The 27,345-nt window shown below is 42.7% G+C and overlaps 2 protein-coding genes across 6 annotated transcripts in view; one reads left to right on the top strand and one right to left on the bottom strand.

Annotated features, from left to right (window-relative positions):
- Nucleotides 1-23,417, top strand: part of csde1 (cold shock domain containing E1, RNA-binding) — a 31,100-nt gene extending 7,683 nt beyond the window's left edge. The window contains exons 1-20 of one of the 5 annotated variants that reach the window (XM_048984564.1): nt 1,638-1,902; nt 3,749-3,916; nt 4,800-4,998; nt 6,667-6,803; nt 7,441-7,527; nt 7,687-7,784; nt 7,863-7,944; nt 8,030-8,158; nt 8,414-8,539; nt 10,279-10,494; nt 10,608-10,748; nt 10,867-11,028; nt 16,174-16,281; nt 16,667-16,842; nt 17,000-17,112; nt 17,335-17,454; nt 20,983-21,161; nt 21,423-21,586; nt 21,785-21,917; nt 22,060-23,417. In XM_048984564.1, the coding sequence (XP_048840521.1) occupies nt 1,777-1,902; nt 3,749-3,916; nt 4,800-4,998; nt 6,667-6,803; nt 7,441-7,527; nt 7,687-7,784; nt 7,863-7,944; nt 8,030-8,158; nt 8,414-8,539; nt 10,279-10,494; nt 10,608-10,748; nt 10,867-11,028; nt 16,174-16,281; nt 16,667-16,842; nt 17,000-17,112; nt 17,335-17,454; nt 20,983-21,161; nt 21,423-21,586; nt 21,785-21,917; nt 22,060-22,107 (2,712 nt within the window). In that variant the 5' untranslated portion in view covers nt 1,638-1,776 and the 3' untranslated portion in view covers nt 22,108-23,417. Of the gene's footprint in view, nt 1-1,637; nt 1,903-3,748; nt 3,917-4,799; nt 4,999-6,666; nt 6,804-7,440; nt 7,528-7,686; nt 7,785-7,862; nt 7,945-8,029; nt 8,159-8,413; nt 8,540-10,278; nt 10,495-10,607; nt 10,749-10,866; nt 11,029-16,173; nt 16,282-16,666; nt 16,843-16,999; nt 17,113-17,334; nt 17,455-20,982; nt 21,162-21,422; nt 21,587-21,784; nt 21,918-22,059 lie in introns of those variants that run through there. The other 4 variants (XM_048984565.1, XM_048984567.1, XM_048984566.1 and 1 more) reach the window with 4 other exon arrangements.
- Nucleotides 23,134-27,345, bottom strand: rassf11 (Ras association domain family member 11). Its single transcript, XM_048984570.1, has 3 exons — nt 27,229-27,345; nt 25,259-25,370; nt 23,134-25,128 (listed from the first exon to the last, which is right to left on the bottom strand). Exons 2-3 carry the CDS (start codon nt 25,359-25,361, stop codon nt 23,876-23,878), a joined length of 1,356 nt encoding a protein of 451 aa, XP_048840527.1. The 5' UTR covers nt 25,362-25,370; nt 27,229-27,345; the 3' UTR covers nt 23,134-23,875.

Here is a 27,345-nt window from a genome sequence, read left to right as displayed (position 1 = left end):
CTAAAAGTGATGCAAGCGTCGGAACCTCATTCTCACTTCTAAGAATCCTGCTGTTGTACCTGTGTGTGAGGTGCAGCATAAACATACCATCAGATACATGTGCATTGTGACCTTAGTGTACGTCTACACTTTCTCTCCTCCTCCTCAACCCCTAACTCTACCCATCCAGCAACTCCATTTAAAGTTGGTTCTAAAGTCTAGTGACAAGAATGAGTTCATGCTGGAAATCTTGTTATTCAGTTACCGACTTGAGTTTACACTTTCCTGCGTGTTTCCTGTTTTAATGTAAATTTGATTTAGGATCAGAATTTAACAAGTGTTTTTTATTTTTTTTTTTTAGTTCCTTCGGAAATGGTGGGAAAAGGGCAGATTATAGATTACCTAATTGCTATATGAGACAGTGTTAAATGTATGTCTACTAAAATGTTATTCTAAGTTTTGAGTGAAATGTAATTGTGTTTTTTCCTGTATACTACGTAGATTAGGGGTATAGTACTCGGTATCAGAGTGGTGTCCTAGTCCCAAGTGATGCAAGAACAAAGCAAATATGAAGATATTTGAACCATCATGTAAATATCTGAGGTTTTTGAAATGCCATCTATAGAGTAAGTTGTTTATTGGTCTTTAATGTAATCTAGATGAGCTACTCAAGAACTACTCAACTCTTGGCTAAATAGGTACACATTTAGTCAGTTTACACATTAGTGGTGTTTGTTCCAACAGACTGCAGCATGAACATACATGGCAGATTGCCTTGAAGATCCTAATTGCTAGTTCCTTGATCTGGGGCCTTTCATCCCCAGCCATCTCAAGTTGTCCTTCCTAACCTACATTTTTGGCATCAGCAGTAGAGTTTTAAGAAAAAAAAATATATGCCAAATTTTTTTTGATTTGCATCAGGCCAAGCTGGCTTGATCAAGCTTGTTCATCCTTATCTTTGTCCTATTTCTCTTGTAGATGATTGACACAAGATGTTTATTCTTATTAAAGCCTTTGGATCTGACACAGTGATGTCACGTTTTGTGGTAGTTTTATTTTCAGTGCTCAATGCCTGGATCAGAGTAATTATTTGGACAATCACTTATTTTCTGATATGTTGGACCCATTTATTTCAACGAAATGATAGCTGAACCTGCCGTCATGTGGCTTTAAACGGCTAGCTGTTTTCTAAACCAATTGTCTGTCTCTACATTCCAACACAAAATCCAAAATCTTGCCGGAACTTAGGGTTGCTGAGGTAGTTTTAGATGAATGTTTCCCAGTCCGCAGGGACCCTAGACAGTCCACATTTTTACTCCCTCCAAGATCAGAGCCAATCAAGAACACCGAATACTTCTTGCGGTTGTGTTGGGATCTGGTGGGGAGCACAAATGTAGACTATCTGAGGGTCCCCAAGGTACTGGGTTGGGAAACGCTGGGTTAGAGAAACCATGTGGTAAGATGCAGAAAGCATAGGCCTTGCCGATAGGATGCTCCTTGTCCGTTTTCCCGTGTGCGCATTCCTTCCTCCCTTTCCCAGGCTGTAGCGTTGTGCTTACTGCCTGTTCTTGTTGCTCCCTTCCCCTTCTTTCTCTTTATTTTTCTCTTCTGTGTCCCTCTTCTCTCCACCTTTTGCAGACGTCAGGAGGTGTGTCGTTGGGTGGGTGGTGTGGAAAAAAAAAAAACGAAACAAAAAAAAAAAGAAAAACACAAAAATAGTTTCTCCTAAACCAAAGGTGTGAACAAGTGCAGAAAGCGGCACGAAGGGGGGTGGAGTTTGGGAGTGTATGGGCAAATATGGGCAGCCACTGGAAAGGCTTTGTGGAGTTTACCTTGCCCGCGTCTCCACCCACTGCATTTGTTAGCGCCGACCTGGGCAGCACCTCCCCCGTCGGACTCTGCCTGTCCCCGTATGGCCGATCCGTAAGTTCCACCCCACTGTGCCCCCATCTCTGTACCCCTACCATTAAACACCTGCCTCGCACTTCTTGCCCTGCCCTCTATCCCCATCCTGTCCTAGCACCATTCTACCTCCTGGGCTCTGAGACTAGTCTCTGCTGAGCTGCAGCCTGTGCTGAAATTTAATGTGGGTGGGTAGTTTGAACATGTGGGCATGTTCATCTATGCTTTCATGTCATCTAAAAGCTGGGGGGAGCAACCTCCACCCTATTGTGCTGGTTAGATTAATGATCCTCATAACGCAGTGGTCACTAACCCTGCTGCTGGAGATCTACCACCCTGCAGAACTTAGGTGCTGCCCTAACTCTAACACACAGATAAATGTTGGTGTCAGCTGTGTTGAAGCTAAGTTGGGTAAAATACTAAGATGCTACTGAAGGGCCTGATTATCTGTATCAGGTGTGTTAAATTGGGGCGGCACCTGAACTCTGCAGGGTGGTAGATCAGCAGGGTTGGTGACCACTAAACACACGTGCTGCTGGTTTTTTGGCCCACATTGTTTGAAGGCTATAGTCAGCATAGTGTGCGACTGATTGACCCCTGACTCTCGGATAAACACACAGTGCTATTAGCTGAAATTTCATAGTAGGTCGGAGTTTCAGACTTTACGACAGTCCAGTGAGATTCTGAGATTCGGCGTGGTTTGTAAGAATGTAATTGACATGAATCAGCAGTTTCTCCTGCTCTTTCCAACTTTCTCCCTCACACTAAAAATGCTTTCAGATTTCTAAAATAAGGCGTCGTTCTTATGCCATATAACCTTTTTTTTTTTGGCATATTCAGTTTGACTATTACTTAATACTGCTTATACATGTGAACAGGATATGCATTTTGAGGATGTACGGGTATTTTGTGGAACGTTAGTGTATTTAAAAAAAAAAAAAAAAACCACAAACACAATTTTTTATAAGAGATCGAACTGAAGGATCCTTGTCCTTTCATGTAGCTGTTTGCTGTGCTACATTCGATTTCTCTTTTTGTTTGAACATGAACAGAAATGTCTGCTTTTTCAAAACAGCTCCTGCCCTGGCACAGCTAGTCTTGCCCCTCCATCTAACCCACACCCATTCTTCCCCTGTTGGCATTGATGGTCTTTACATCCATCACACTCATGCACATGCCTTGGCCCCCTCTCACTTTCACCTTGTTGATCTGAAGTATTTAAAGAGAAGTTTTCGTGTTTACGAGGTGCAGTAGTGCATTATTACTTGCTTTCATCTTTCCTTGTCACCATTTTCCAGCTCATCTCTTTACTGCAAATCTGTATGCATGCTAAAGCAGAGAAAGTTGTGTGTGTGGATTTCCTGCATGAAGAGCTGACTTGGTGTGAAATGCTTTGTGCATTGCCCACTGACACATTTTATCAGATGTTGCTTGGTTGTGGGTTTAGGGGTTTCTTTTTTGTGTTCACTGAGTTCTCCTGGCTGACTGTTGGCTGTTGGCGCCCCTCCTGTCTGTCAGCCTTTTACCGAGTGGTTTGTTTCTGTCTTTATCAGGGCCGGATCGTTTTCAGGTGACTTGAATATGACCCACTGCTTGGAATTTAGCTTTGAAAGCTGTTTAGCTTCGGGATGAAAAGCTCTCCTGTTTTGTCTTTTTGTTAGTCGGACCGTCTGTGGGTTAAGTAGCTTGTCAGCAGGGACGGGGTGTTTTTCTGGAAATAAATCAGAAATATGACAGACTGACATTTGGATGTCATGTAGTCCATTGGAAGGCTGATGTCCCAGCCCTGTTACCAGGGCGACAGAAATGAGGCTGTGTCTAGCCCGTGTGTTCTTTTAGCATGCCTCCTCCTCCAACCCCGGTACAGCACGTCCCTGTCCTCCCCCTGCTAGTGATGGAGAGGGCTTACTCTGAGCAGGCCCCCGCCGTGGCCCTCTCGGCCCCACCCATCCCTCGTTCGTCTTCACTTTCCTGTCGTGCCTCTCATCCGCCCGGGGCAAAAAAGCACAAGCGGACCCCCCTATACCAGAGATCAGTAAGTGACAGTCTTTGGGATGGTGTCTGTGATCTCCTCTTGGCCCCTTAATCACTCCTAGTCCTAACCGCATGGTTTGGGTTCTGTTTGCAGTCTCGCCTTGTACAGGCTGTCATCAACCTCTATGGTAGCCATAACTCACTGGTTGTGTTAAGGTTTTGCCATATTAACACGGCGCCACACTGGTTCTCTAGCATGTTGACACTGCAATCAGGGCAGTAGCTCATGCACCACCAGAGCTGTGCATGTTTGTTTGTATCAATGTTTAATGTTGGAATGGTGTTAAGTAATTAGATTGCTTTAGTTTTCCTGGTGGAATATTGGGTGTGTTTTGGGTTGTCAGGGCTGCTATTTGCCTATTAAACTTACTTGATTGAGTTTGGATTATTATTAATTTCCCCCCATTAAGTGGAATGGTAACACGCTGGCATGGTTTTGGAAAGGTAAACAGCCCTCTAAGGCCTGTGTACCTTGGCTGAGGTTTGTGCTCTTTCATACTGACGGTAGTGATGAGTGGGAGGTCACTTCGAGGTCATGGCCAGCTGCAATCTGCTGAGTACGTCTGCTAACTCTTTCATGGTCATGATGTGAGGCAGGTCGGGGAGTTCTGCTTCTGGACTCTGGAGGGCTTGTAAAATTGTCGGCCGTTGAGTTTTATTGACTCGACACACACCAGGCTGTTTGACCACTGATGTTCTGACTTGGCGTGTGGGTTACCTTAAGCGTTAAGATTTTTAAATTTTTTTTCTTCATTTTTGGACAAAATTTAAAACCAGTGTTGCATGTAAAAAATGTTTTGAATGCCATGTCAAAGTAAACAATGCATCTGTTCGGCCCATCCCCCTCCCTAATCCTCCTCCTCTTTTTTGTCGGACTGCTCCAGATGAGCTTTGACCCTGGCCTTCTGCACAGCACTGGCCACTCTGCCTTTGCTAACGGTGCAGGCAGCAGCCTCCGTGAGACGGGAGTGGTGGAGAAACTGCTCACGTCCTATGGCTTCATCCAGTGCTCCGAGAGACAGGCCCGCCTGTTCTTCCACTGCTCCCAGTACAGCGGAAACCTCCAGGAGCTGAAGCTGGGAGGTGAGGTGTTGCAAACTTCTGGGAGTGTATTGAGACAGACAATAAAATGGTAGTTATGGATCCTCCAGATATGCAAGAGGATCTGGCTAAAGAACACTGGGCGAGCTCTACTAGGGGGACAGCCAGTGTTGGGCCGGGAAACACATGATCTCCACACCTGGCCTGGAGATGACGTTGTGCACGCTTCAAGAACAGAAGTGGTACCTCCACTGGGAGGCTTGAAATCACTGAAGTGGCGTTTGTAAGATTTTTATAATAAAGTGGCACGGGGAAGACAAAGAATCAGCTGGGTGGGTGTTGGGAATCAGAAAACTGTTTCAGAAACAAATACCATATTGAAAATTACCTTAGGAAACAGTTTTATATTGATTAACATGGATAGAACGGAGCAATTTTTATATACTAAGGAATCTCATGAATTATTGATCTAACAGTATTTATTTGTAGCAAACATCGCCGTGTGTGTTTTTGACTTGTTCCCAGGATGAAATGTCTGGATTATTTTAAATCCTCTTAGATCGCTAAGCTAACATTCTCAAACCTCGCATTTTGATGTTTACCTCTTTATTTGTACCTTTATTTTTTTGGGAGAAGTGATCAAGCGATCATGTGGCCGGTAGTTGAGTTGCGTCTCTGCTGCTTGAAAATAGTCTTCTAAACATGCAGACGGTGAGAGCACTCAGATCCAATGACTGGCATTGTCAGCTTGCCAGGAAGTGATTGACAGTGCTCTGGTCCAATAGCGAGCATTGTCAGCTTGCCAGGGTATGAATGACAGCGCTCTGATCAAATGATGCTGGGCAGTGTCAGATCGACAGCAATGGCGTTGGGGCAACACCAGGATATAACATTAATGCACCATTGGGAACTGGCTTTAATTTTCTCTTACAATACGTATTTGCTTTTTCGGTGATATTATTGCTGCATCTGAAACAGATGTTAATAATCTTGTTTAAATCTATGAGAATGGATGTTAATAGTCTGGTTTAGATCTCCAATTCCGGTGTGTCTCACTTTTATGTAGTTTAAGATATGAGAAATATTAATCTTCGGAATTTTAAAGGAAGCCAGGTGCTATCGATCCACATGTTCAGCCTGCCGAGTTCCCCTCTGTGGCATCATGACCTGATGTGGAGGTCGTGTGATTTTCAGCCTCACAGCGGAGATCCTCCCAGTGGAGCTCGCCCAGTGTTCTGCAGCCAGATGCTTCTCCAGACGTAGAAGTGAAACTATCCACAGCCCAGCATAAGGGCATTTGCTTTGTTAGAGCTGTCATGCATGATTTTGTGGCTCTTCTGGAGATGAGTGAGACTAGTTCAGGCATGCAGACAAATCTGTAGTAACAGAAGCTCACAATCTCCATGCTTATGTAAATGTCTTTGTTTTCAACTCAATACCGATGTTTGACTTTTGCGTGCAGAAGTGTAAAGACTGCTGTTTAACTTCTACCTCATTCGTAACATGGTGGTTTGTTTCTAACGCTTACTGGGGAAAAAAAAAATCCTTCACACTTCTCCTAATGATGGTGAAAAGTAGCTGCACAGGTAACAATGCTGCAGCCCCCAGTAGATGCCAAATAAAACAAGTGTGGAGTTGTGCTGTAAATGAGGCTGTCACTTAGATGGTGTGTGTGTGTATGCCCCCCCCCCACCCCCCTTGTTCACGCAGACGATGTGGAGTTTGAAGTGTCATCAGACCGGCGTACTGGAAAGCCCATTGCTGTCAAGCTGGTAAAGATCAAGCCAGAGGTGCCTGAGGAGAGGATCTCGGGGCAGGTGGGCACAGACTTGCATGCTGCACAGCTGGTACGGTTCAGAGCATTATCGTGGCTTATGTTTGGCCCATCAGGGCTGGATTAACTTCTCTGGGGGGGGGGGGGGGGGGGGTCCTAGACTGACATGGCTAGGGAGGCCCCCAAGCGGGCCAATTGAACTTTTTTTTTTTAGCTAAGAGAACTGCAAGGGAATTAAAAACAACTGCTGATAATCTTTGCAGTGATGAGCACATGCTACGCTGGTGACGTGTGCTGGATTCAAGCTTAATGTAGCTCTTTGTTTTGATAGATAAGACTTTATTGATCCCACACTGGGGAAATTTACTTGTTGCACCAGCCAGTAAATAAAAGGCAATAGAAAAGAAATGGTTCAGTGAATGATGCTTGTTGCTTTTCAGTAGCGACGTCAGTTTATGATGGTCGTATAGTTATGTTATGCCTGACTTTGCAGGTCCCTCATGTCCCATGTCAGTCATGGTTTGATATTTTAATCAGTTGAAAATGTTGATGTGTCTCAGGTGTATAATGTCATGTATTGTGACACATTTTTAATCTGGGTTAACTACATCCGTGTCTGTTCTGCAGGTTGTCAGTTTGTACCAGCAGTACGGTACATGCTCCCAGACAGCTGGCTAATCTCGTACCCCAACTTGATTTCCATCCTTTAGGTTGTATCTCCAGTTCCCACCCACCTGGATGGTAAAGCGGCCCCTGGACAAGTACCCACTGGCAGTGTGTGCTACGAGAGGAATGGGGTAAGGACCGGCCAACCGGAAAGACCTGCGTGGTGCAGTGTGAATGCGTTAAATGTAGGGACATCTGCTTAGGGAACTGCAGTGGGCAACCTCTGTGGGGTTTTCTTTTTTAAAATATATATGATTATTGCTATGTATCATTTACTTTCATCCATCTAGGAGGTGTTTTACCTGACCTATACGCAAGAGGATGTCGAGGGCCAGCTGCACCTGGAGACCGGGGACAAAGTCAGCTTTTTCATGGAAACCAACAAGCAGTAAGTGGGGAAAACCTCCCACCATCCTGCAGAACAGGCCTGATGAACTTGGCCTCTGACGTCTTGACTGTGTTTCAGCACGGGAGCCGTAAGTGCCCACAACATCGTCCTGGTTAAGAAGAAACAGCAGAGATGCCAGGGTGTTGTTTGCGCCACCAAGGTACGTCTTACATTCCCGTAGTTCCTTTTGCCGCTGCTGTTAGATGCTGTGTTTTGACTTTTCTTCCCTCTCTTCTTGCTCCTAGGAAGCTTTTGGGTTTATTGAAAGAGGAGACGTGGTGAAGGAGATCTTTTTCCACTACAGTGAGTTCAAGGGCGACCTGGAGGCACTTCAGGCTGGAGATGATGTGGAGTTTACCATCAAAGAGCGCAACGTAAGCTGGGGGGCGGCGGGGGGCACTTGAGACATTTGCTTGTCAGGTATGCGAGGCATTTGTGGCAACGCTGCTCATGTTTTTGAGTGGACGACACTTTCGTATGAAGCGTCGTGACTTTGATAGAGCCGGGAATATTCATTTACACGTTAATCATTTTGGGGCGTAACTGCATTTACCTTCACTAAGGTACATTTTGCTTTGGAAAAAGGCTCCGAAAGCCCAAAACGTAAACATGGTGTTCTGGACGTTTAGGGCAAGGAGGTGGCAACAGAGGTGCGCCTGCTGCCCCAGGGTACGGTCATCTTCGAGGACATCAGCATCGAGCAGTTTGAAGGAACCGTCTCCAAGGTCATCCCTAAGATTCCCAACAAGAACCAGGTTGGCATGGACTCTAACCAACATCCTAGCCAGGCTGTTTCCTGTATAGAATCACATTGAAGGAGGACATAAAACGCAACATAAAGTCCTACTATACAGAGCCCACAAAGCTCCTTCAGAGTGTTTCTACACAGAAATAAGTAAAAGAATAAGCAGAGTAATCCTGTTTGTCCAGGGCATGGGTTTAGAATGGCAAGACTATAGTTGCCTTAGAACATTTCAGTTCTCCAGGCTTTCGCTGTGCTCTGCATTATGGAGCGCTGGAGGGGACATGGGAGGAAAACAATAAAAAAAAAAAAAGGATAAACATTTGCGAGATCTCGCAAAACATTAACTGTGTTGTGCCCGTTTGAAATGCAAAAGATGGAATTTTGGCCTATTTATCGACTAGTAAATGTAAACGATAGACATGTCCAGTTAGGTGTGCTTTAAGCATTAAATTTGGGGGACAATGCAGACCATGTGACTTTCATATTATGTGTTCTTGTACGCATTTATCAATAATTGCACTGTCCATTCACTGGCAGTGACTGTAAAAAAGACAGCTGGGCTACTGATCATAGTGTACACACCACCATTGAAATATTCATAAAAAATTTGGCTGTACATAAATCTGAAAAGGGGGGTTTTCACTTTTTTTTTGAAAGAGACGGCAGCTGGAAAACAAAGTTAATTTTACTGCGGTGCCAGAGTGAAGGTTTAAACCCGAACCCACTTCCGTGTACGTCTGCCTGATATTCTCGATTTGATGATGTATACATGTATGGAAGTGGAATTTCAGCACCGCGGTAACGGTAGCTTTATATGCAGTGTTCCGGCTGTAATATCTTTCAAGGTGTCTTTAAAAAAAAAAAAATTATATTTTTATATATATATATTTTTTATATATAAAAAAAAATTTTTTTTTTTCTTCTCAATGTTTGTGTGCCCACTTAATGTTCAACAGCCCATCTGTCTTGCTGAGTCACTGGCAGTGAATTAGTATAAATGATTGAGTATAAAAACGCATAATATGAAAGTTACAAGGTGTTCATTGTCCCCCCAATGTTTAATGCTTAAAGCACCTTTTACAGGACATGTCTGTATCATGTACATTTATACTTATTAGTCGATAAATAGGCCAAAATTCCATCTTTTTGTATTTCAACCGGACACAGCACAGTTATGAATGTTTCGCAAGGTCTCGCAAATGTCTATTATAATAATAATAATAATCGATAATTTCCCCACGGGGATCAGTAAAGTGTCTTTAAGCCTCCCTCAACTAGCTCTATGTAGAGCAAGCTGTCCCTGAAGGACAGCCACCCATAACGGAGCCCAGGGATCTGGGGGTTAAGGGCCTTGCTCAAGGACCCGCAGATATGCTGAGGCTGGGTTTGAACCACTGACCTTCTGATTACAGGCACACTGGCTTAGCCCACTGAACCACATGCTGTTTCTTTTCCCCTCCCATGTCCCTCCCGGGCTCCGTACCGCATGCACCTTACACTTACTGCATGCATTTTGGTTGTTTACTTCAGACAGTTTTGGGAAGCCTTTAATGTTTTACCTTGTATTGTACTGCCAAGCTGAATTTGCATTTCTAGTACTTGATAGCTGAAATGTAGGTGCTCTCTTAACATATATTGGTCATTGGAATGTAGCCACTGGTTATGTTAATGAGCAGTGAAGGATCCTGTCAATATCCGCAACGTACACACCCTGCCAGGCCTAACACTCCGCTGTCTGGCATTCTGCAGAATGACCCCTTGCCAGGGCGCATCCGTGCCAGGATAAACTTCACAGATAAGGAGCTTTTGTTTGGGGAGAAGGACACCAAGTCGAAGGTGACTCTGCTGGAGCGCGATCACGTGCGATTCAACATCTCCACAGATCGCCGGGACAAACTGGAAAGAGCCACAAATATAGAAATCTTGCCTGACACATTTCACTACACTAAAGAAACCCGGGAAATGGTAAGCAAATGTTTGTGTTCCGTCACAACAAAATGTTAAAGCATTTTTTTTGTGGGATTTTAGTGCTAGAGTAGTAGTAGTAGTGGTTGTACAGTTGTCCTGCTCGCTCATAGGGGGTGATTGCTGCCATGCGCGATGGTTTTGGTTTCATCAAGTGTGTGGACCGGGATGCCAGGATGTTCTTCCACTTCAGTGAGATCTTGGAGGAGAGTCAGTTGCACATCTCTGATGAAGTGGAGTTCACTGTTGTGCCTGTGAGTCACTTCCGGCTGTTAAGTCTACACATTACCTTCTATCTACTCTGCTCATAGTCCTTTTCTATACTGTAAGTGTTGGTCAGCTAAACACCCCCCCCCCCCCCCCCCCCTCAAGGACATGCTGTCTGCCCAGCGGAACCATGCTGTGCGGATCAAGAAGCTGCCCAAGGGCACGGTGTCCTTTCACACCCAATCAGAGCAGCGTTTTGTAGGAGTGGTGGAAAAGGAGGCTGCAGCTTCTACCAAGAGTGCGAGCCCCAATAAGACCAAAGAGAAGGTGAGCCAATAGGAGCTGGAGGGTGGGGGCAGCGTTTCCGTTCCGGCTGCGGTTGAGAGATGCATACAGTACAAGGGACTCTTGCTTAATTCTGTAAAAATGTTGCAGATTTATCGGTTTTATAACAGAAATCCATTGACAAGCGTTGTTGGCATATCTGCACACAACTTGCACACAGATATTTTCTTTTTAAGTGATAATTGCAATTGTAGTCACTGGCTCCCAAAGGGACACTGAAAATAAGTTTGGTGTTTTTTATGTTAATGCAAAGGTGTTGCTAATTAAAAAGCACAGAATGTGACTGCTTGTGAAATCATTTCATAACTCGGAACAGCTTTTTTAGAACTATATAATTTAGATTTCAATTTGCGTGCTTGCTCACTGTTTTATTTAACTACTGGTTATTACTAATGTGCTATATATTTTTTGCAAATGGATAAGTAATGATTTTTTTTTTTTTTATTGCAATATTTATGCTGAATTAAACAAGTGTCCCAAGACACTGTTAGTGCTGCATTTGCCCATTGTGTGGTCTGCAGCACAGATGTGCTGATGCCAGTTTTGGTGGGAAGAACGTTTTCTCCCTTTTTTCTGCTAAAAACTTTGAGCTGTCCCATATTCTTCCATTTCATGTTTTTCCATATGTAGACTGCAGGCTGAGTTTGAACTCTTATGGCCTGGAATCGTGCAAACCTGCTTTGTTTTATAGGTGCTTTCAGTACAGAACAATTGTTCTGTTCTCTCTGTCCACTGGCTTTGTAAACACACTTGTTGCTCCTGATATCGCATGGGAGCTTTAAACTGAGTCTAGGCTTACAACAGCTTGTGATACTAAGCAAAGATTTTCTCCACTCTCACTGTCTTCGTAATGGGGGTACAGTTTCCACCGGTTGCCATACTGTTCTTCTGCGAGGGCGTTGCGTATTGTTGGGGGGTGGAGCATCAACAAATTGTCCCTTTGCTGATTAACAGATGAGGAATGAGCACAAGTTAAAAATAGTATGGTGGCTAGTTTTGGAATTGAAAATGAGGACGTCCTTTCCCAAGCGATACAGCTAAATTGTTTTATTAAAAGAAAGTGGTACAGTGGTCTCAGTCTTCTGGTTTGAAAACAAGTATCAGTCCTCCTGTCCTCTGTTTTAACCTGCCTGTTTGCTTTTTTCCTACTTTTTCCTTTACTTCCTCATGCTCCTCCTTTAGAAAAAAGATAAGGTAGGTTCCTTCTCTTCTCTGCAAGATAACGTTACTATCTTTTTTTGAAACGGTGAAATTTATAATAGGTCCCAGAGAGGAGAGAGGAGATGAATAATATAAAACATAAATTGGTATTTAAAAGTAATCGGGCAGTGCTCAACTTCTTACATCCTCATCTAATTATGCCGCTGAATAAGTCCATTCAAATTCTCGGGGAGTAAAATATTAGCAAAATTTATTGGTAACTTAAGTAACATTAATATTTGGAACTCTCTTTGTCTTTAATCTCTTCAGAATAAAGTTGACAAGGTGAGTGCTCTGCCTTTGCTCACATAGCTGAATCTAATAGCAGATTCTGAAACTTCGTCGTTTTTATGTAGCTGGAATCGCCGCTTTATGCAGGCAAATCAGTACTGATGCCAACAGCATCTTGGCCCTAAAGCCCATTTTTGCCAGGCTAAAGAGGATGCCATTGATTTGATGTGTATAAAACTATAAATCACTAATTGACAACACACTCGGTGTTAAAACTAACTGACTTTTGAGTGTTACTAGTTCATGGATATTTGAAAAGGTACAAATAACTAGGGTTGGGCGATATTCTGTTTTCAAAATCGCTACCTTAGGTATCTTTCCATTTCTAACATTCCACTCTGCTCTGTTAATTGACAGCATGGTAGCTGTCAGTTGTTTCCAACATGTACTCGGCTGTCTCAGTGAAGGAAGGCCTTCCCAAAAGGACTGCCCAAAAATAACTACAGACGCTCCTCTACTTACAGACTTTCACACATGCGAACAAAGAGGACTAAGTCCGAATTGTGTACACTGGGCTCCCGTTTCCTGTCCGCAACATCAATTTTTTTTTTTTCTGTCAGTACGACTTCTGGCCGCTACTCCCGCCGCGGAGCAGTGTACTCCCAGCATCCTAGTTCTTTGTACTTGCGTATACCCTTAAGATGATGTTGAATAACGACTTGCGAACATTTCAAGTTACGAATGGCCGTTCTGAACGCGTCTCATTCGTAAGTAGAGGAGCGTCTGTATGTCTAATAAAAATAACTAGTTAATTAACAAAGAGGCCAAGTATGGTCTTTTAGATACATCTGCAATCCATCATAACTTTCTCCTTGTTAAATATCAAGTAATGCTGAGTAGTAGATATGGAAACCACTTATGATTAACATATTTCTGAATCTCTTCCGGTTAAGTCTCAGGGTTCATCCCAAAGAATAGCATAGTGGCGCCTTGTTTCTCTTGTAGCACCATCAGAATTCTAATATCAGGGTAAAATTTGTTGCTAAAATTTCTATTCCACACCGATCCTGCTGTGCATCTGTATGGAGCAATACAAAGTGGGCACTCCCGACCTGAACTGTAGTCCTTATTTTTTTTTTTTGGCAGTTTTACACCTCGGATTCACTTTGTATTTCCTGATAGGGAATACATACGGTTTTCAGTCCACGCTCATGCAAATGCTTATCACACTAAAAAACCAAAAAGTGTTCCTTTTAATCCTTTTCAAACTTTGCAAAGAAATGATATGGGTAAAGATCTGAAAGTTTTTATACAAGTCGTACCAAATCTGAAGCCATGTTGCGGAGTGGCAGCGTAAGAGAAGGATAGGCATGGACACTTCTGCTTAGCATGGAAGTTCAAAGTATTTGTTGGGTGTTTTTAAGATTTTGCAGGAACTTTTGTATAGGAGGACGAGAACTGATTTTTATTTTGAGACAAATCACACTAAAATTGAAGCAATTCCGCATAGTGATGACAGCGAAGAGCAATTTCAGATTCCACTTGACTTTGTGTGAACTCAGAGTATTTGGATCTTTTTCAGTTTCATTGAAACATTGTGGATGAACATGTGTTTCCCATTTCCAATACAAATTTCATGACAATTGAATCAGTGCCACATAGTGGTGTCACATGAAATAACAGCCATGGATACAGGTCTGGTGATGAACTTTGAATGCATTTTGTTTTTCTGGAGAGGGGTAGAGATTGTGGGTGAATTAGATGGGGGGGGGGGGGTCGTGGTGATGATGCGATCCAGGGAATACATTGTTGTCATTCCAACAGCATCTTGTTTATACTTTTTAGGCTCTAGACGGCAAGATGTGTAAAATTTCTTGGAATCTTTTGTGGACTGAGGATTATTCAGCCCTGGCTTTACATTTTTCATTTAACTTTGTAGGCCATAGTACAAGTCTGTGATAACTATCATTTTGAGCAGAATATAAAACTTTGAGTGTGTGTTTTTTTTCTCAAATTACGCCTAAATTGCATGTGCATCTGTAGGAGTTCCCTTTCGAAGCACAAAATTTGAGGGAGGAGGGTGTATTAAATGAATCCTGCGACGAGATTTACTAAGGTTTGCGGTCGGAAATTTACTGCAGATTGCGCTGTAATGTAACACAAAAGCATGTTTGTATTGTGCTGTCCGCGGTAGATTTCATTGTTCATTTCTTAAATGAATTGACTGCGTCTGTGCTCATTCATTTGTGCACTTTCAGTACATTACCCACAGAACTGGCAACTTCCATCGGTGCCTTTTTTGTGCCCTTCTGCTACTTTGCCCTGCATAGTAAATCTGGCCTCATGAGTATGAGAAGTTAAGGTATGAATTTCGGCCTGCGTAGTCTCATAGTCTTCTGTGCCAATTGTCATATCTTTCTATATTCTATTCAGCTGCAGCCTTTCCCTCTGCTGTTAGATCCCCACAGTAAAACTGACTTTTCCAAGTAGATTGCCCAGTCGTCTTTTCCTGCAATAGCTATAAAATCCTGCTCCGTTTTTCCTGATTTTCATGAGCTTGTTGCAGTAGTTAACAGTAGCAGGAATCTAAAAGTGCAGCAATGTTAAGCACACCAGTTTAAATGTCCCGGTTCAGCTTCTGGTCCCATCTTAACACCAAAGATGCCACCTTTGAGTAGTAGCATGCATAGTATTGAAGTGTTTTCCACAGATGAAAGGTCTGTTAATTCAGCAACAGGCTTCAATGCAGCACTTTATAGCGCCTGATCAGTTCGTCTTTCCACGTTGACTGTATTCAGAAATCTTGCCAAACCATTTTATGCAACGCCACTGTGTGCCAACGTGCATTATGAGATCCTCCTGATTGCATTGACTCTTTTCTATCTTAATCTCATCCTATGGGTTTGGTGGTTGTAAATGTTCCGAGTGGTTGTGTATCTGAGCCTTGCTTGCCCACTTAAATCATCAGGCGATGATTCTAACTGTGAAGTAGCTTTTACTTATTTTTATGAATTCTTCTGGATTTGTCTTTCTTAAGTTAATATCGAAGTCTCTGGTTTGATGGTTGCCTTTGTCATTTGGCTTAAGATCAAACAACCTATGAAATAACTGCAGCCGTCTTCTCAACCAGGTCACTCTTCCTTACTGTTGTAATTAAGCTAATTTTGGTAATAATTAGTAGACTGAATTTATTGTTAGACACACAGATTATATTTCTGGAGTGAACTTGGAGGGATTTTTGGGGCCCTGTATGTATAGAGGCCCCAATGGCAAAATTTACAAATTGTTGTTTTGAAGCAAAACAACATGCTTTAAGACTTATGATAAAAATATTATCATATCGCCCAAACCTATAACTTGTGTGACATTTCGGTGTGGCATTCATTTTGTGCTGCTTCATGTTGCTTCCTTATTGGGCAGAAGAATGCATAATGATTAAGGAACAAAACTGTTCTGGTCCAGCCTTGATGGTCTGTGCGACTTGCACTATGTAGGTGTTTTGCTGTATTAAAAAAAAAAAAAAAAAAAATCATCATAAATGCAACTCTGTAAACCTATGTTCAGTCTTCATCCCATTGCACACAAAATGCTTCTAGTGCAGTCTGAGTGTTTCTTTGCTGCCAGGCCTTTTCACTATGACCCTTATGTTCATTGCCCTAAAGAATCTGCACCTTGTTTGCTGAAATTCCTTTGCAGGAGGCAGAGGAGGGGGTGATCGCTTATGAGGACTGTGGAGTGAAGATGACGATGACCTATCACACCAAGGACTTAGAAGGTGGAATACAACCACAAGTGGGGGATAAGGTTTGTGACTATGACGCAAGTTCCTCATGCTTCACTGTAATTTCCACAAGTGGAGATTGGGGGGAGAATGTCCCCACAATTTGGTAAAATCTACCTTTTAGCTTGTGGGGACACGTTTCATGTCCTCACAATATGATCCTTATTTTTATTAAAAATCTGTGGATGCAATCAATAAACTTGTATTTTGTTTGGTTACTTATGGTTAAGGTTAGCTCTGAGTTGGGATAAAGGTTGTCATTTTTGGGATTACGGTTTTTCCCATAGAAATGACGGGAGAGTCCCCACAAAGATATGAATATGTCTGTGTGTGCGGAAGTAGACATTCCTTTTTCTATCTAACGAATCCATATCTTTAAATGCAGTTTCCTATATCCCTTGTTGCCAGGTGGAGTTCTCAATCAGTGAGGTTAAAAGGACCGGACAGCAAAGTGCTGTGTCCATCAAGATCCTTAACCGTTCTGTCAACACCAAACGGTTGCTGGGCTTCGTGGCCACGCTCAAAGACAACTTTGGCTTCATTGAGACCGCCAACCATGACCAGGAGATTTTCTTCCACTACAGGTAGAGTCGGCGACTTCAGTTTGACTAGTTTTGTTGTATTTAGTTTAGCTCCAACCACCTTGTCATCCCCGAGATGCCTTGATCATAAAATAGGCAGTTGTGTTGCGTAAACTGTGAGCTCCACCCGGCGAATGCTGCGATCTCCGTGTCTGAGCAGCGAGCTGTGTGGCGATGTGGAGAGCCTGGAGCTGGGTGACGCCGTGGAGTACACTGTGTCCAAGGGCAAGGGGAACAAAGTGAGCGCCGAGAAGGTCACCAGGGTGGCTGCTGGTAAGTTCCACTCCCATCGCTGTCTACGAACAACACTTTGGTGAGTTTGTCCACATTGACACTCTGGTCAAGGCATACAAATGTCAGTAAGTATATACAGTGGTATATACACACGATCTGAAGACACCACAGTGTTTTTGGTACAAGCCTTCCTCAGTATTGGTGATAGAAGGCAAGTAGAACAGCTGTTACTGTGCTGAAGTTCAATGCTCTTCCCAACAGTGAATGGACTGTGGGAGGATGTGGGTTCAACCGTGGTCATGGGTAAGGTGGTGCGACCTCTGCGTAGCGTGGACCCGTCCCAGACCGAATACCAAGGCCTCATCGAGATCACCGAGGAGGGTGAGGCAGCCATCCCAAAGCCTTTTTATATTCTGAACAAGTAATTTTTTCCCAGAAAGTATTAAGTCTTTTACTTCAGCCTACCATTGGAGCTAAAAATATTGGCGCTCACGCACTTCAAATAATGAATTTCTCCCAGAAAACTGAAATTAAAAAAACCTTTTGGTATCTACATGTGTAACGCAAAAAGTATTTTACTAATTTCCAGCTGATGCCCCTGGAAATAATATTTTTCCACCTTCTAGAGTATTTCAGTTGAATCTGCTGATTCTTTACTTTAAGGACAGGGATCGCCTGTGGTGAGGTGCATGAAGTATACACTTCAGTCAGTCATTCATTCAACCAGTCTGAAGAGAGTATGACACACTAGAGAATGCTTTCATTTCCTTTCTCCGTGCTCAATCAGGTCAGACACAAGATTATAGGCCATGGTGTTAACATTAAACGGGATAGAAAATGTCGTGAAATTTAAGTTCCGTGACCCAAAAGTTCCTGGCTGCAAGAACTCGATCAAAGATTGCAGCAAAGGATTGTTTGCATGGCGGAGAGAGCACATTGATCAGCTGCCACGAGGATAGAAGCTGACCTACAGACGCCGTCTATTGTGAGTTCAGTAATAGGGGGTTAAATGGTAGGAGACTCAGGAGGACCCCTACAGGTGCTGAGAGGCATGGGAATGTTTTGACAAATGCAGTCTGTTTACGGAGAACATAATGAAGCTTTTAGAGTGAATGCATTCCCTCAGGTTAGATGGCATCAGTTATGGCCTAAGACCTAAGATTTGCTGCCTTTGGCATTCTGGCACATGTGCATCAAGGTGGTTTAGAAGGTGAAGAGTCTGTCAGCATGACCCCAAAGAGGGAGAGGTGCAAAAAACAAAAAACAAAGATGTTTGGCGATTTTCAAATCACACCCTTTGTTGTGCTGTTACATAAAACTTGGGTTATCTGACATCAAAAGTTTGAGTAGTTACGAGTTAAGAATTGTACCAAATTTGTGCAAAAGTAGTCAATCATGATAAGTTTTATGCAATATTTAGAGAGAGACATGATTTGCTAAGATATGCACTTATTTGACTATTTATTTAGAACAGTTTGCAAAGGTCTTGTAATATTTCCAGTATATTCTTCACCCTAGATAAAGAGCTTATTTGCTAATGGGTGCATATGACCAAAATGAGCCTTTGATCCACTGACCTGGACAGATTCTAAAGTTCTGTGGGTAAAATATGTCTTGCTGATGTTGAAATAGCACCATAGTTTTATTTTTTGTTTTGATGCTTCATCAGTCATTTTTGAAGCCGGATTTCATCAAGAACTATTTCTGGTCTTCCTGGTACCATGTGATGGGGCACTGTTAGGCATGAATGTCTTTCATTGTGGTGCTAGATGCCAACTTTTGTTTCATGGTACAATTGTTTTTCAGAAATTCTTTAAGTATTTGCAGTCTGGTTCTGGCTCCAGCTTTGAATTGCTGAGTAGGCAACTGGATCATCTGGGGGGGGGGGGGGGGGGGGGCTGGGGTTACTGTTAAGATTGGGTGCGCCCAGCCCTCGGATGGAGCAATTTCACTTTTTTAGGAACCAGTCCAAAACACCACACCACCACCATCTGCTGTCTGTCTGAGGGGGCAGAGTTGTCATTTCTTCCTCAGCCTTTACTACTTCTGTCAGGGCCATCAGCTTGGAAGTGTCTTCACTTTGTAGCTGCCCATCGTCAGAGATTGAATACCTGGCTTTGTTTCCAAGGTGGTGGAATATCGTACTTGATTTTGATAAATTAGTGGCAGCAGCTTCAGCAGATGTATTTGCCGTTGGCTTAACCCTGTGGAGTCGACGGCATCGTCAACGATGCCGCGTATCTTTCTCGTGTATTTCAGTTCATAACTTGCTGAAATCTTATTGTAGAAACGTTAAAAAAAGACTAAATCTGTAATCTGTCGTCTTTTTAAAATGTCCATTGTCGGAAGTATTAAAGTTTTTAAAATTAGGTTAAATCGGCAAAAAAGTAAACCATGTCACCTTTCTTTGTTTTACCGGCATCAGGGGCGTGTAGTGCTGCCCTCACCTGAAGATCACTATTCACATTATAAATAGGTGCATTACCGCGTATTCAAATCACATTCGCTTGGTAATTAGATGAACAACGCAACGGTGAAACGCGATCCAGATACATCCCCATCAGCGCCCTGGTGGGGGGGCGGGGGGGGGGGGGAACGTGGCCAGGTGTCAATGGCTCATGCATACACATGAAAGTTGATGCATATTCAATGACAGGAGCCCCAAAATAGTAACATGAGTTCGGTTTTTTCATATTTATTTTTCCAACTGAACGTTGCAACTACACCATTTAGTCATCTTCATGTAGCCAAGACTTTGGTGATCAGATATATGGGATCAAAAAAAACTGGCACCATTGCTTACTATGTACTTTTATAATATTTCAAGTGTTCCGAACTGCATTTTGCAATGTCTATACTTTGTCAAATTATAAACTTCACATAAATCTGACATATTTGCAAAGTACACTAAGATTAAGATGCCAAAAGAAATGTACAAGAAATATTTTTTTGCCATGAATTAAGTTTATAATATTGAATGAAGTGTGTGACCATGCCCCAGTCAGGGAAAGTGTGTTCCCCACCTGACCCCAGAGGGTTAAGGCCTTATTAGCCCTTCCTAAATGAATGTACCTTATGAGAACTCATCTTCCCCTTTTCTGACCTTTCCCTAACTGTATTCAGTTCTTTATGGCCCAATGGTCTCTGCCAATTGGCAATTTCTAGCATTGATTTTCCATCTCCTAAGTTCTTAATGATCACCGTCTTCTCTCAAGTTAAATCAGCCTTGCATCCCATAATAAACCTTTAAGAAATAATATAGAAGATGCTTAATACTGTGGCACAGCACAATTGTGGGGGGAAAAAGTGGAAATATGACTGCAGCTTTTATATGCTGCAGTAATCACTGAAATTCTCACAGATGATGTAGACGGCAGACAGCTGTCATCAGTGTCCTTGCAAAGTTAGAGAGAAGACATGAAAAAATTCCAACACACCGTTTTGTATAATAGTATGACATGTAGTGAAGATCATTCCACACAAAAAGAACTGGCCAGATATCCATATTACATTGAAACAAAATCAAGGATTCTGTACTATTAAAGAAATTGAGTCATTTGCAAGTGCATCAGTGCCAGTATTTTGGCTGTCATGGTTTCATCCCGACTTGTGTATGAAATGCGATCTCAAACATCTAAACAGCTGCAAGTTTGTTTCTACATGTACTTAACTAAATATCATCTGTCAATTTGTAATCAAATTATTTTGACGAGCAAAGTGGTTCATCTCAGTATGTACCTCTCCCCTGTAAAGAATGGGATTTTTTATTATTTTTGAGAATCGCAACATTTCATTGCCCATGTGTTTTCAGTCATAATTCAGTTCAGCTGCAAAGGTGTTAAGACTCAGTGTTGTTGTAATCTAAGTGGTCAAAGTAATCGGCCGCCCCACCCCCCGGTCATCCTGCAGGTACCCAGAAGGGCCAGAGCTTCCCCTTCGGCATAGTGGGTATGGCCAACAAGGCGGATCCCTTGCAGAAGGGAGAGACCGTCCGCTTCCAGGTTTGCACTGTGCCACAGACAGGACAGAAGATGGCCTGTAACATTGTACCACAGCGCCGTGCCCCCGTCGAATGTGTCAAGGACCAGGTATGCCTAAAAATAAGAGCACCCCCCCTCCCCCAACACAGTGCCATAGAGGATATCCAGGGAATGCATCTTCTATGCAGTAGGATCACTGGTCCCAGTTATTGGTTCCTGTGACTGTTCAGCCAGTGTCTGTCACATGTTTTCATCACCTGCTTCTGTATTTAAAAGAAGGAATCTGTGACCTTAGGATAGTTGCTTTGTGGCCTCTTGGGTATACCCATTCACTGTCTGTCAGTTAAAGGGGGCTGTGCTTTTCGACAGTTTGGATTCATTACCTATGAGGTTGGAGAGAGCAAGAAGCTGTTCTTCCATGTGAAAGAGGTTCAGGATGGGCTGGAACTGCAAGCTGGGGATGAGGTCGAGTTCTCGGTCATCCTCAACCAGCGGACGGGCAAATGTAGTGCCTGCAACGTGCGCCGTGTCAGGTGGGTGGGGAGGCTGACCCTACAGTGGCCCTTTGGATGTGGAGATTTGCACTGTACGACTGATCTGTATTTGCTCAAACACTAAGTACCTGTGGAATCAATAAGTTAAAATGAGATGTGGATGGAGCTTTTTAGTTTTTTTTTTTTTTTTTTTTTTTTTTTTTTTTAATAAAAACACTGCGTTTATATGCATTACAGTGAAGGGCCAAAGCCAGTGGCGACACCTCGGCCCGACCGGCTGGTGAACCGGCTGAAGAGCATCACACTGGATGATGCCAGTGCTCCCCGCTTAGTCATTGTGCGGCAACCCCGTGGCCCCGACAACTCTAAGGTGAGAAACCCCCTCGACCCCCATTTTCAACGTCACTGTCAGCTTGCACAGCATGGTTATTGAAGGCAAATGTAGCCTCTTTTTCTCTCTCTAGATCTTTCTGTTCATAATGACAGGATGTTCTGTCCGTTTCCAATTTTAGGGCTTTAATGTGGAACGGAAAACCCATCAAGCCGGTGTCATCGACTGAACCCTCAACTGTACTCCCAGGGCCCATCCCCACTCAGTGGAGCAAATAGTTTTAAAAAGTGCAATCCTGCAAGGGGCAAATCTACAGCAGCTGTACTCTATAAATGCTGTGAGATGAGCATGCACAGCCCATTTTCCTGTTCTAGCCAATCCATTCAATGCAGAACCCTCCAAATCCATTGGTCCTCTGCTTTTGATGTGGGTGTGGCCTCCAGTGCAGCAGAAGGCTTAGGGAAGTCTCTATTCCGTGTTTGTGTGCGTGTTTGTGTAAAATGTTTTAGAGACCGTGTGGAAGGTAGCAGTGGATTTGGTGGGTTCTTTGGTGAAACGGCAATTTACCATCTGGCAAATTGCTCTAGTATGCCATGTTTGAAACTCAAAAGGTAACATTTAGCGAGAGTCTGGAATTCTTCACCTGTGATGTTAGTGTGTTTAAACGCTATTAGTTTTTTTTTCTTTCTCTCTCTCTCTACCTTATAAATTCATGCTTTTGACATGGTGGACTTTATTTTTCCAAAAAGAGCTTAAATTTTCTACATTTTCTTTGAAGGGACACTGATTTGTTTGACCTTTTAAAACAGACGGCTTCACAAACACAGGCAGCCTTGCTGCTTAGTTCTTAGAATAGTCCGAACGGTTAGTCATCCCATGTTTTGTGTGTCGATAGTATCCCTACCTCCTGATTCACTCTGTGCTCAGGACATCCACCCCAGAACCCATGTGTTCAGAATTCCAAATGGCATCTTGTGGTCATCAGTTTATTTTTATACATGATTTTCATTTTCTTCATTGCACATTTCAGCTATTTTGCTGTTTTCATTGCATAAGTTTCTGCTAATGAATGAGAAATTAAACTTAAGGTGCCTAAAATTACATACACAAAAATGAATTAGTAATTTACTGAACTTTTCCCAGCCAACCACCAAAATGTAAAGAACAATCTTGGAACTTTTTTTTTTTTTTTGTAGAAATAACACAATTTGCATCCCAATACAAGTGGGCTGAAATATGCTGTATGTACTGTGTGCCCCTGCCCCCCCCCCCCCCCACTTCATCATATAATTCAAGAACTTGCTTAAATTGAAGGGGGGAGATGGGGGGGTTGATCTGGGGGAAAAGCGATTGAGATTTTGAATTCTGTGAGCTGGAGGGATCGGTGAGAGAGTGCCGCCCCTTCAGTGGCACATGGTGTTATTACTGTTATAATGAACAAAACCGTGGAGGTGGTCAGGCTCGGGCTGGGCCTTGCACACGCTCCTGTGTACTTTTGTTAATGGTCTTGAATGAAACTTAAATAAACGTTTTACGGAACATTAATGTATGTCGTCTCTTCATTTGCTTTTGCTGTGTACCTTTAAGTCTGATTTTTAGAATTGTGAATTTCAGTGTTTTCTGGTTAGGAACGTAGTCCCACTTCCCCTTTTTTGAGTATATTTATTCTCCTTGGTGCAAGAAATGAGAGTGGATTGGATTCCCATGGAACTTAACAAAAAGTGAACATTTCAATACAATTAAGGATTTACACTGTACCTCGATGTTCTTAGATGTTCATTTGCGCCTATTGCATTTAGAGAACTGATGCTAATTGTTCCCCAGAACAGAGTCCCCAGAAATCAAACTTTTTATTATGGCTTTTTATGGGAACTTTATGCAGTTAAATGGTAACTTAATGGTAAAGAGCACTAGGTCTATTGAAGTAAAAGCACTGTATTTAAATGTATATGCAGGTTAACCACAGTAGTGACCACAAGAGGACCCCCACCCTTCTTTCAGACCCTTGTGCTACTCGTATACATTGTCACTTCTGAGCAGCGAAACATGGCATTTCTCACCCAGCATTTCTCACGAAGTTGTTCCGGCGCACTGGGTCCTGTGTGTATGTTCTGACATCTCAAAAAGTGTCCCAAGGATGAACAGGGCTCTCCAATGGGAGCCAGAGTTGTGGAACTTTCAGTTCTGTTCCCTGCTTGCAAAAGCTTCTCCTCTCCCTCTTGAAAACCCCCTCTGATTGGTGAATCAGAGTACCCAGTATCCAAATCCTCGCCTTGTGGAACAGCAAAGTTAAGGTTCTGCCCTTCCCCCAGGCCGTGGAGTCGGAATTTGTATTCTTCCAGCCTTGCCTTACATTCCGCAGCCTTCCGCTTCATCTCCAAAAACTGCTGCTGCAGGTCTTGCTCGTAGGCCGCCTCTGCTCTCAGTTCATTCTCCCAGTACTGCAACTCATCCTCCTCATATACTGTCTGCTGAAAGAATTCTTGCTCCTTCTCCAGTTGATGTTCCTCCTCCAACTTAATCTGAGCCTCAACTGCGCCAATTTGCACCTGCAGTTCATGCAGACTGGCCTGCTGGCAAACCAACAGTGTTCGCAATGCATCCTGTTCCTCATTTACTTTATGAGTTGGGAGCTGCATACTCTTTGTCTCTTCATTCTTGCCGGAACCCTTGGCCCTACTGTCAGTCTCACAAAGGAGACTTTCCCTCTTCTGATGTGTGGTAACTGTGGGGGATTTACAGTTTCCTCTTTCTTGTGACACCACTGTGGAGGAGAGCTGCCCAGAGTCACCTTCGGGACACCGATGGCTCTCTGTCTTCTCCGTATCCAAACCCTTTTCTTTCTGCTGTATCCTCTGGAACCTCCCATTCCAGCCCAGGCTCTCCAGCCAGCCCTTCGCTTCCTCCACCAGTGTAAAAGATTTGCGTTTTTGCCCCTTGGCCTCAACTGTGTGAGGTGGCTCTGCGTCTAACCTTAGACGAGACAAGGGTGGCAGGCTTTGGCGATGTACATAACCAGCTCTCCTTGCTGCCCAGTTTTTGCTTCCCACCTCTGACTTCCTTAGCCGAGTACCAGCACTAGAGAGTACATTGTCCTCCACTTTTGAAGGCCCAAGATGTTGCAGGGTGAGCTGTACCTCCCTAGCTTGCTGACCGTACTTTTCCAGAGATTCTAGGAGGTGCTCACTGGGGGTCATGCTGCGCTCGTACTCCTTTAATTTTTCCTTTAGAGAGTACCGACCTGGACGTCCTACAGCAAATACAAAATTAGTCCATTTAGAAAATTCAGAACAGTAGGTTTACATAACTTACATATACATTGTAGGAAGTTATGAGGGCAATATGCAACAGATGAGATAAGGAACGTGATAGTAATTTACCCAGGGCTTGGGCCAGAGCGATGACTACTTCCTGACATGTGGTCTTCTTTGTGACTCCGCAGACAATACGCTGGACACCATCGACGGTCACCTTGAGCTCCATCCTTGTAGGCTAACAAGGAGAGATTTGACTATAAGTTACACATCAATTGTGTGCTAATTAACAGATAAAATACTACTCATAGCCAGCCTTCATTTTTGTGGACATAAGTTTTAAACTAAGGACAATTTTTTTCTACATGGTTAGATTACTTTGGTGATCTGGTGAGGAAACATTCTCATTAATGACTATACAATATTATCTGTAACACATACAGTGCTCACAGAAAGCCTTGGGATGCTTGCTTATTTCTGTAAAAAATGTTAACTGACAAGCAATGTTTAGCACATCTTCCATACAGACATTTTCTTAAGTGTAATTATTTTTTGACTGATTAATTGATATTATGCTATTAATTGCTGCCAAACAGATATTCAATGTAAATGTTTGGTGTTTTAAGTTATGCAAAGGTGTTACTAATTAAAAAGCATCCAATGAGGCTGCTTGTCAGTTAACTTTTTAACTTAGAACCGCTCTTTTACAACTATATAATTTGGGTTTCAATTTATTACTACTTGAAATGAATTTACTTAAAACCTCTGGTTGTTTCTAATGTTGTATATCAGGGTGGGGGGCCAGTCTGGAACGCATCATCAATTCAAGTCCAAATGAGGAAATAGAACAGGAGTTGGGATTTAAATCTCCCTGAAATTCGAATTTGTTTCCAATTCTGTTCCCCACACATTTTTTTCCCCGATCCCAACTCCAGTTCCATTTCCTGATTTGGACTGGAATCGAGGAATGCATTCCAGATTGGCCCCCCACCCTGTCATATATGTTTTTGTAAACAAATCAAGTAATGTTTTAAATGTTAAGTACTGTTTTTATTGAATTAAACAAGTGTGGTAAGACTTTGTGTGTGTACTATATTTAACAACAAATGAAGACATCTAAATGGTGTTATGCAAAACTTCCTGTTAAGAAAAATACACACATTCAATTCAATTTTATTTGTACGGCACATTTTCACAACATTACATCGTCTCAAAGTGCTTCACATTATCCCTGCCCAAAGCCCCCAGAGACCGAGAAGGAGATGACAGGGGCAAGTAAAAACTCCCTAGTAGGAAGAAACCTTGGGAAGCCCAAAGGGGAAGCCCATTCACCTTGGGTGGGCAGAGGAGCAATTTAACATTTCTATGTAGATACCCAGTCTATATATACAATTTGTTTATTTAGAGAGGTACTATCTTTTCCTGCAATTATACTCTATCAGAAGGAAATGACTAAGACATCCAGAAATTAATTATGGGCATTTACTTCAATTAGGGCTTATCAGTCAGACATCCCCTTTCCTTCATTTTTCCCTAGAACAGCATCTCAGAGCCTCACCTTCTCTGTCTCCAGACACACACACCACACTGTCTTTCACTCACTTATGGTACTTCTAGCAAAAAAATAAAAAAAAAAATCTTGTATGATGACACTCAAGCTGTAGATGATTTTTGCAGGGTATTAAGCTAATCTTTGATTAAAGATTGAGCAGAGTTACACGCTCCTGGCAATTAATTAATTAAGGCAATTAATTTCAATAAACTACACCATTGTAGCCTTTACGGGGCGATGACAGTTTCCTCCATTTCTTTCTACTGATTATTCCTATAATCTTCGTTTTATACATCCTTAGTTTCATCTCAAATGAAATGGGTTTAAAATAAAAGTTATTCAAGAAATGCTTGCTTTCCAGTAATTGGGCTATAATGGAAACATCAATCCATTACAATAGCTCCTGTCCATCAATCCATTTTCTGAATGCCTATGCTGGTACAGGTCACAGGACATTACAAATTCGGTTCATTTTTAATTATAACATAATTATCTTTCTTTCATTTCATTTTATGCACAATTTAATGGAAGCTTAAACGCCTACCCCAAAGTCCCTTGAAGTATACTCTTGCTCCGTGCGGATGCGTATCCAGCCGTAATAGGAAGCGTGAGTTAGTGGGTCTGACCTGTGAAGAACTGTTTGGCGAGTAAGAATATTTTG

The sequence above is a fragment of the Brienomyrus brachyistius genome, chromosome 18 (assembly GCF_023856365.1).
Source record: "Brienomyrus brachyistius isolate T26 chromosome 18, BBRACH_0.4, whole genome shotgun sequence".
Taxonomy (NCBI): Eukaryota; Metazoa; Chordata; class Actinopteri; order Osteoglossiformes; family Mormyridae; genus Brienomyrus; species Brienomyrus brachyistius.
Note: the sequence above shows the minus strand (reverse complement) of the source record. Positions and strands in the feature narration are given on the sequence as shown.